Genomic DNA, 9,538 nt, shown 5'->3' with positions numbered 1-9,538 from the left:
CCGCCCTCCTTCCACCTCCCCAGTCTAACAAGTTAACGTTTGTGGCGAACTGTTGTCACACGTTCGACTTACGTGTGAAAACGTTGTGCGTACAAACGTGTGGCAGACGTTAGAATTTTGTGCGATCTCCCTCTGGGAACGTTGCCACAAGCGTTGTGACTACAACCGGTTTGTGGGTAACGTTCTGTGTGGTGAATGTTGTTGGGTCAACGTTAATTTTGTGGAACTCCCTGGCAACGTTGCCACACCGTGTGTAATGTAACGGTTTCTGCACCGATGCGGTGTACAGCGGTTCGACATGAATGATTCAAATGTGTTAATTTTGAAGTGTCAAAGCGCCAGGAAAAACATGATTGGACGTACATTATTCATGGGCGGAACATCTAGGGAATTTTAACATTCATTTAATTGGACATGTAATCGATCTGTAAGCGCTAATAAAAACTAGTTAATTATATTATTTCAAATATGTTGCAGCAACTGGTAGAGCTTCAAAAATTAAAACAAGGACCTTAACAATTAATAGCTGTTGACCAATTTTTATTTTACATTACTATATACAATAAAGGTAAATTAGATATGCGTGTATGTATTTAATACGAATCGTGTTTCGTGACTAAATATGCCTCCCGGGTTCGGGCTGTGCCACCGGTATGGTCGCGCCGTAAGTGAGGCGGCGCGCCCCGTTTACGGTTGAATGTTATTGTATATATATTAAGGTTGAATGGTTGAAGACTATTGGGCTTGCCACCAATATCGTAGGACAGATCTGCAGGAGTTCAACGAGGCCAAAATACATAAGCAATTGTCTACTGATGAAGAGCAGCCACTAGTCAGGCCAGTTTCATTGCTTAACGCAACAATTGTGGGACTTGGCCGGATTTTGCTCTGGGTTCGATGAGCGAATATGGCCGCTCTTCTCATCAGGAGTTCGAATTCGACCTCTGCTGCCACCAACTTAGCATGTGTCAGGACTTTTTCCATAGCAATTCTACATGCTGAAAAAAAAGATGGCATTCGTTCAAACGAAACAATTTTTAACAAATCAATGCCTGGCCATATAGATGGTATACACAAATGTTATCGTATACAAAAATAAGGTTAATAGGGTTATCTTTTACCTGTGTATGAAACACACTCATCTTGGTTGCCCAGTCCATGTCCCAGTCCCAAATTATGTCATCTGAAAGAGTACAATTGCTTGAGCTTACTAAAGACATAAAATTTTCGACACGTCGATATTGCTCTTGTACGAGTGGGAATTAATTTTTCCACTGTCCTCTTGCGCTATAGTTAAAACTTGAATTTCGCTAGCTTATAGAATAATAAACCGGAATAGTGTTAAACATTTCTCTAATGAAAGCTTGTCGTAGTATGTATCTCCTGTCATCGTGCAGTTAGCTCTGAGTAGCGTATATTTTAGCCCTACACTTGCCGCTGGGCCGTCTCCGAGCGGCAACTGTACGCGCGTGCTATATACGGGCTCAGAGCTACGGGGGCAGTAGGTTTGTTTTGAAGTTTCCAGAACATGTAATGTTCAATGGTCAAGTAGTACACTTTGCTGAAACACCTGGTATGGTGCCATATCGTGCTCACTTGCTCATTCCAATTATACACCTCAGTGGCAGATCCGAGGAATCTAACAAGCAGGGGGATTATGGACATGTAGGGTCAGTGACCACCCGTTTCGCGGATGGCGCGACAGCAAAACTCCACATTGAATTGTCAAAAAATCTGCCAAAAGAGTTGGTAATCAATTACAGGGCCTTTACTGAATGGCTGACTGTGTTAGCGCAGGGCTCGGGCGTCGTGGATGAGACAGATTCAGTATGGCCTACTTACACACGGCGAGGCCGTGATGGCCGACCTCAATTATGACGGTAGGAATTTGACGGAAGGGAGAAGGAGAAGGCTGGTGTGGAGAAGGAGGAAGGGAGAAGGAGAACGTGGTGGAGAAGGTAGGGGAGAAGCTAGTGTGAGAAGGAGGAGGGGAGAAGCTGGTGGGGAGGAGGGAGAAGGAGGTGTTGAGAAGGGGGGGAAGGGAGAAGAGAGGTGGTTGGAGAGCATGAGTGGAGAAGCTGGTGGAGGAAAGTCAGAGAGGTGGAGAACGGAGAGGTGTGGAGGCGGGAAGAAGCTCGGTGGGAGATAAGGAAGGGGGAGAGCTGGTTCGTGAGCTTTCTCCTTCTCCCACCGCTTTTCCTTCTCCACCTCCTTTCTTCTACCAGCTTCTCCCCTCCTCCCCTTCCTCTTTTCTCCACCACTTCTCCTTCCTCTTTTCACCATCTTCCTCCCTTGTCCCCACCCAGCTTCTCCCTCCTCCCTTCTCACAGTCTCTCCCCTCCTCCTTTCTCCACCAAGGTTTTCTCCCCTCCTCCGTTCTCCACACTCTTCTCGCTTCTCCTCTTCTCCTGCTTCTCACCAGCTCTCCCCCTCCTCCGACTATACTGCTCTTTCTTCCCTGCTTCCGTTCACAGCTCCCTTCTCCCTCTTCCTTATCCCGCTTCTCTCTTCTCCCCCTCCTCCGGCCACAGCTCCCGTCTTCCCCTCCGTTCGGCTTCCTTCCTCCTTCTCCCCTAGCTTCTCTCGGTCACCAAACTTCCTCCCTTCTTCCTCCTCACCAACCTTCTCCTTCTCCCCCTCGGTTACACCATCTTCTCCTTCTCCCTCCCAGTCCTAACCAGGCTTCTCCCTTGCCTCCTTCCTCCACGACTTCTCCGTTCTCCCTCCTCCTACCAGCGCTCCCTCTCCTTCTCCACAGCTTCTCCTTCTCCCCTTTCCTCGACAGCTCCCTTCGTCCCCCTTCTTCCTTTGCTCTTTCTCCATCAGCTTCTCATGATCCTCTGCCGTCGTCACCGAGCTTCTCCCTCCATCCACCACCTTCCTCCCCTGCGCCTCCTCCCTCCTTCGTCACCACCGTGGTGTTTCTCGCCCTCCTCCCTTTCTCAGACCAGCTTGCTCACCCTCCTCCTTCTACGGAACCCTTCTCCGTCCTCCCTCCTCCTTCTCCACTAGCTTCTCCCCTCCTCCACCACCTTCTTCCTTCTCCACCACCTTCCTCCTTTTCCACCAGCTTCTCCCTTCCTCCTTTCCACACCTTCTGCTCTTTCGCCCTTCCTCCTTCTCCACCAGCTTCTCCCCCTCCTCCTTCTCCACCAGCTTCTCCCTTCTCCCCTTCTTCATTCTTAGCCATATTGAGTCAGCCATGTCGAGACCAGCGGCAGTTAATGTAAGCGGGCTATAGTACTAGAGCTATATACTAGTAAGACTTGTTATTATGAGCCTAACAATGGGTGTCAACATTGAAAGCTGTGAAAGCAACAGTCGAATTGACAATAGTGCAGGACGTGTGAAATAGACCACGAGTGTGACAGGTCAGGTATGCAACTAATGAATGTAAACTCACAAGGACTTATACTGTAACTATAATTATGAAGGGCCTAAGGTAGCATAGATTTCCATTATGTCCAAAAATCATGAGCTGTAATGACTTACGATCAGCAGCATGTTAGGTGATAGCTGTCAGGAAGGCAACCGTTTATCGTTGATTATCTCTTTATAATAGCGCTTCTTTACGGGCATCTTCCTCGAGAAGCACTCACTGGATGTATTGCGTTTACTAATTTCAAATCGAAGCTCTTCCAGACGAGCAGCTGTCCTGTGGTGTGTGAAACAAATGCGCGTGTATGGGAGCAATATCAGACCTGGGCCTGTTTGTACATTTGTTCGTAACATAATGTTGTTGAGCACGAGTTATTGTATAAATGTCGACTCTCACCGTTGCAGATGTCGGTTATTTCATTAAAACAGAAAAGCTCGACGCGTAGATTCAGATTCATTTGTGGATACCCATGTATCGCCGGAGTTGAGAATTTCTTGTAATCTATTTACTGATCCAATGTTGATAGGAGCCAGTCAATCGTCTGATGGGTCGGTGCTGCCCTCTACTACAATGTGATTTTGACGGTACGTTCCCTTGTTTGCTTGTGCAAGACCGGCCTTCTGGTCGAACGTTGCACAGGTCGATGCGTGACAGAAGGGAATCAACTGGCAATTAAACATTGTACAATGAACCATGGGTCCGTAATTACTTAAAGGCGCTTATTACCGTTTACATTAGATATCACGCTCCTTCGGTCACCCTAAATTACAGTGGATGTCAAGGATTTACTATGAAGAAAAATGATGGTGTGGTATTATGGAGGCTCAGTATGCTGGATATCGCGGAACCTGTCCTAATAACGTTTTAAAAAACGTTCCTACACTGAACGTTGTGGGTCACAGGTGGCGAGGTAAGCGTTCGGGGTGGTACGTTTTCCTTTGGATACGTTGCTACAACGTGTATTATGACATTTCACCAGCGTCCTCTCTGAATTTTCATAATAATGTTGACTGCCACACTGCAGCTGTTCGTCCCCAGTTGTCTCCTGCCCTACTGGCGCAAACAATAACACTGCATTGGTTGACGCGATGTAGATGGACAGTGATTCGCGTTCTTCCCTAACAAACGCGTGTGAGGCAGCGTGTGGATAATATTTGACAGAAATACGACAATAAAATTTAAATGACCCTGCCATATTTAGATACCGGTTTTACTATTAGAGCTCACTCTTGCATCAGTCGATTCCCGGTGCATACGTCCACCTCTCACCTTCTGATCAGCTGGTTCGTCCACGTGCGTATTGACAGATGGTAAATTAATACTACTCAGGGGAAGAAATACTGTAAACCGGTCGAACCCTAAAACCGGGCGCGTTTTTACGAACGCTTACTAGCATAACGTGTTTGTGAGAAGTGTCTGAGAGGCTACACGTTCGTGGTTGCGTACGTTCTGCCCTGGACGAAGTAAACTCCGGTTGCGTGAGCGAACGCGGTCTTGCCGTCGTTGCTCGGTGTGACCGACCAAATAACGGCGGTATACTGACCTGTGCCCTGAGTGCAAGTGTGGAACGTTATGTGTGGCGCTAGCTGGGTCCTCCTCCGTGCCTCCACCCGTGCCGCTTGCATACCTGGGCCGTACCGTCCACACCTTGCTTGCCTCTCCTCCTCCACCGCACCTGGCCCGTCGACTACCCTCCGGCTCGCTTCCTCTGCTGCGCTCCCTCCTCGTGCTCCAGCCTTCTACCGTCTCCTCCGGGGCCTGCGGCGCAGACCTGCCAACGCTGGTGATTCGATGAATAATAGTACAGGCGTTCTGTTTCTTGGAAGGTGGCAGCCATTCTTGGTGTATGTTATGCGCGCATCAGGAATTGATGGCGACTAACTTCTAGTCACAGCCGAAGACAACCGGGAACGCGTGAAAGTCCAACTATGGCTTGGCGACCGCAGCGGAATCGCCGAAGTATTGCTCATGTCACAGGATGTAGAAAGAACGACGGTGAAGTTTTTCGCAGTCAGATCGTACATTTCGGTTAGAAGACATCATGGAAATTCGTAGGAGGGAATACGAATAAGTCGTAAGGGTTGCAGGTCGCTGCCCTCCTTCTCACCACCTTCTACCCTACAGTTCTCCTCCTCTCCTGCCACCTCCTCTCCTCTCCTCCGTCTCACCTTCTCCTCCTCCTCCTCCCTCCACCTTCTCTCCACTTCCTCCTCCCTGGCCTCCTCCTCACTCGTTCTCCCTCCTGCCTGCCTCTCACCCAGCCTTCTTCCCCGTCCTTCGCCTCTCCACTGTCTGCCCACTTCCTCCTCCCTCCTCCACCTTCTTCCCCTCTCCTCCTCCTCCAGCCACTTTCTCCACGTTCTCCCCCTCCTCCTTCACCTCTCAGTCCTCCATGCGTGCCTCCTCCTCCACGCTTCTCCCCCTGCTCCTCCCCACTTCTCCCCACTCCTCCTCCGTCCTACTCCACCTTCTTCCTCCTCCTCGGCTGACCTCTTCTCCCTGACGGGTATCACGCGTGCAACAGATGAATTAATAAACCACCAAGTGAGTAAATGTCCGGGGGATAAATGTCCGGGGCGGTTATTCGCCCTCGGTGGAGGGTAAATGTCCGGGGGGTGAATTGTCGGGCTGAGGTAAATTGTGGCCGGGGGCGAGGTAAATTGTCCAGTGGGGTGATGTGAATGGGCGGGATGGGGGTAATTGTCGGGAGGTACGGGCGGGGGTAATCTGTCCCGGTGAGTAAATGGTCCGCGGGTGGTAATTGTCCGGAGGTCAGTAAACCTGTCCGGGGGGGTAAATGTCCGCGGGAGTAAGTTGTCGCGCGGGGTAGATATGTCCCGCGCCGCGTGTGAATGGCTGGAATGGGGGGGGAATGGGTGTCGGGGGTAATTTCTCGGGCGGGGGGATTCAGTCCGGGGCGGGTATTTGTCCGCTAGAACCAAAATTTCTGTATTAGGGTTTTCAGACTCACTTGATTCCAGAGTCATTCGCAAAGCAGCTCCTTTGAGTGCCTGGGCATGGTAATGGCTTCAATGGCGTGGTACTGTGCTATCGTGATTCTGCGGTATACCGTGCTTTATCAATTTGGCTAGTCTTGCCTGTGCGCATCGCATGAGCCAACTTTAGTGAGCCAGTCAGCATTATGATATAAACCAAGCACCTCGGGTCTCCCTCTCTCTCCTTACTCTCGCTCTGCTCGGTCGTCTCTCTCTCTCTCTCTTCTCTCTCTCTTCTCTCTCGCCTCTCTCTCTCTCTTCATCTCTTTCCTCTCGTCCTCTCTCTCTCTGCTCTCTCTCTCTCTCTCTCTCTCTCCTCTCTCTCCTCTCTCTCTCTGCTCCTCTCCTCCTCCTCTCTCTCTCTCTCTCTGTGCTTGGTCTTCACTGTCTCTGTGTCTCTGGTCTCTCTCTCTCTGACGATCTCTCTTCTCGTCTCTACTCCTCTCTCTCTCTCTCTCTCTATATGGGGGTAATTGACCGGGGGTAAATGTCCGGGGGGTATTTGTCCTGATACCAGAAATTTTGCAGTAGCGTGTGTAGGGAGGGAGACGATACCGATTGATGGTACACATAGGATTCAGGCCTGAAGAAGCATGACAGATATTATTTTTAAATACTCAGCAAATCTCAGCCACAAGGCCAGAATCAACAACAGATGAGTATGCATTTAAGGTAAATCTCACATTTAATTAATATATCACTTTTGTACATATATAACAACCATTCACAATTCTATATTAGCAGTGTATGCGGATTGTCACTACAGTTCCTTAATATAGGTACTGTGGCTGTTTGACTCACTCTGCATTGCTATGTTCCTAACTCTGCATGCTCTCTTGTCGTTATAGTATCGTCGCGGAGACGACGACCGGATGTCGCTTTGGAGGATCTGCTCTTGGCAAGCGAGGGGTTGAAGCGCACGAGGTCGGCCAGGAGGCTGCTCAGCAGTTGCTTAGCAACCTGAAACATGGTGGCTGCGTTGATGAACATTTGCAAGACCAGGTGGGTGCTGTCGCTGTAGAAATCCCAGTATAATATCTCGAAGGTCGATTTTGTCGTTATGTATAAATTAAAATGCTATTTATTCTTATCGTGGTTTGTGTTTATCCCTGATTTTTAACAACGTGTCATGTTATTCTTTACATTATTCAGCTAATCATATTCATGGCGTTGGCAAAGGGAAAATCATTGGTACGAAGTGGACCTATCACGCTGCACACGAAAACGGCCATCTTTGTAACTGAGCTGCTACTCAAGGATAAGGTACGTTATTTTTGTGTTGAAAATTAAAAGCGAGGCATTGGTAACATATTCTAGAGGGGAGGAACGGGTATTTTTGGGACGTGGGATTGGCCATTTTAATTACCTGGGAACTGGGAAATGTCAGATAAATTTTCCGTGATTCGGGAACAGAAGTCCATTGGGACGTGGGAAACAGGGAAAGACCCTCTAAAATTGTCTGGGATCTGGGAAAATTGTGTCAATTCGTCGGCATTTCAATTTCTGCACTAATATTTATTTAATTTATTAATTTATTATTTTTATTTTTATTAATTATGCCCAGATAAATAATAGTATGTAAATATTAGTATTTATGTAGTGTTTGAAAACCTAAACTACTGAATTTCCTGAAACATGTCTACATAATTTCCTGGGAACTGGGAATTGGGATTTTATTTTACTGGGAACTGGGATATGGGGTGTTTTTTTGCTGGGAAAGTGGGAATGTACCCCCCCCCCCCGTTCCCCCCCTCATTCTAGCTATTAAATATGCGAATATTTAAATCTGCTGTAGCAGGTCGTCTTACAAAGAGGAATCCTATTTAAGCTTTTGTGCATATACTTATTTTTACATTATGTGTCTAGAAACGTTATATACCAATTTTTAGTGCAAGCTGGTACCAGTAGTCTAATATGGCCTATGTATCACTAGTGACATGCAATATTCGCACTCTAGAGCATGGCGATTAAATTCAAGAGGCCACTTAACCTTTTAACAGTGGACCAATAGTCAGTTACTTGAGAGTAGAATTCTAAAGAAAGCTTTCCACCTGTTTCTAACTAGAAACTTTTTAACTTTTACGAGCTGGAAATAGAGGAAAATCATTATCTTGACGTGTAGAACGGCTTGCGAAATATTCCAGGTAAAGTTTAACATCACCCAGGATGGAGAGACAAATATCGTGGAGTGCGAGGGCGTTGGACTGTAGAGCGAAGCTTGCTGCTCTCTTGTTACTGCTGTTTGAAAGATGCTCGCGTGTGACAGCCCATGCACAATCTTCCTAGTATCAGTCACAAATTTGTGTGAGGTTGTCAAGTGGAAAAGACACTACCCGTCCAACCCTTGATGTGATGTGGCTGTGCTTTAGCTGCAGTATGAACGGCTGGTTGATATGAAATGCTTGGTTCTACGACATGACTGCGTTTGTCGATGCTTTGACATACATTGTAATCATCATGCTTGTGCCACCGTTAATTATTAGTACAGGCTGCCGGTTTGTCCCGCCTGTTGGTTGAACAGTTTCTTTTGTCGTCAACAGATGGCACTATATGACAATTGTTCTGCTTGTTGCTTCTACAGAAAGAATGGCCGTCTGTCTAATAACGTGCAACGTGCATGCAAACAATATGTAAAACTATGGAACCTCATATTATTTATTATTATTATTATTAAATCTTTATTGCATGTAATTCAAATACAAATACATGTACTGAAGACAGTCTTTTTCGTGGAGTGTTGAGCAGTTAAAAAATAAAATTACTGAGTAATACAGTACAAAATAGTGCTATAAAACATTATGAAGAAAAAACCGAATTCGCAGTCTGCCAGGCTGTGTATGTTATTTAAAGCTTATGTTTATGAGTAAAATAATAATAATTAGAGCACTCGGAGAGCGCAGACCTCCGCCAAGGCAGCTCAATTCTGTCCCTGTGCAAATTTTTATTAATTAATTAATTAAAGCCGCACAATGCGCATCCAAACGCTAATTTCTTCAGTACTAGACTAGCAAATACTTCGTGTCATGCATAATCATACTACCTTATGGCAAAATAAACTCTAGTGAGTGAAATACAGTAGCAAAATAGTGCTATTAAAACATTATGAAGAAAATACCGGGTCGGAATTCGCAGTCTGCGAGCTGTGTATGTTAATTTAAAGGGC

At 46.9% G+C, this 9,538-nt stretch overlaps 1 protein-coding gene across 1 annotated transcript; it reads left to right on the top strand.

The window, feature by feature from the left end:
- The first annotated feature begins 6,956 nt into the window (after positions 1 to 6,956).
- On the top strand, positions 6,957 to 9,299 carry LOC106807925 (RNA 3'-terminal phosphate cyclase-like). Its single transcript, XM_014810439.1, has 4 exons — positions 6,957 to 7,047; positions 7,224 to 7,377; positions 7,528 to 7,638; positions 8,520 to 9,299. The coding sequence occupies exons 1-4, from the start codon at positions 7,031 to 7,033 to the stop codon at positions 8,583 to 8,585; spliced, it is 348 nt and encodes a 115-aa protein (XP_014665925.1). The 5' UTR covers positions 6,957 to 7,030; the 3' UTR covers positions 8,586 to 9,299.
- The last annotated feature ends 239 nt before the right edge of the window (positions 9,300 to 9,538 follow it).

Source organism: Priapulus caudatus, unplaced genomic scaffold, assembly GCF_000485595.1.
Source record: "Priapulus caudatus unplaced genomic scaffold, Priapulus_caudatus-5.0.1 Scaffold243, whole genome shotgun sequence".
Lineage (NCBI taxonomy): Eukaryota > Metazoa > Priapulida > Priapulimorpha > Priapulimorphida > Priapulidae > Priapulus > Priapulus caudatus.
Note: the sequence above shows the minus strand (reverse complement) of the source record. Positions and strands in the feature narration are given on the sequence as shown.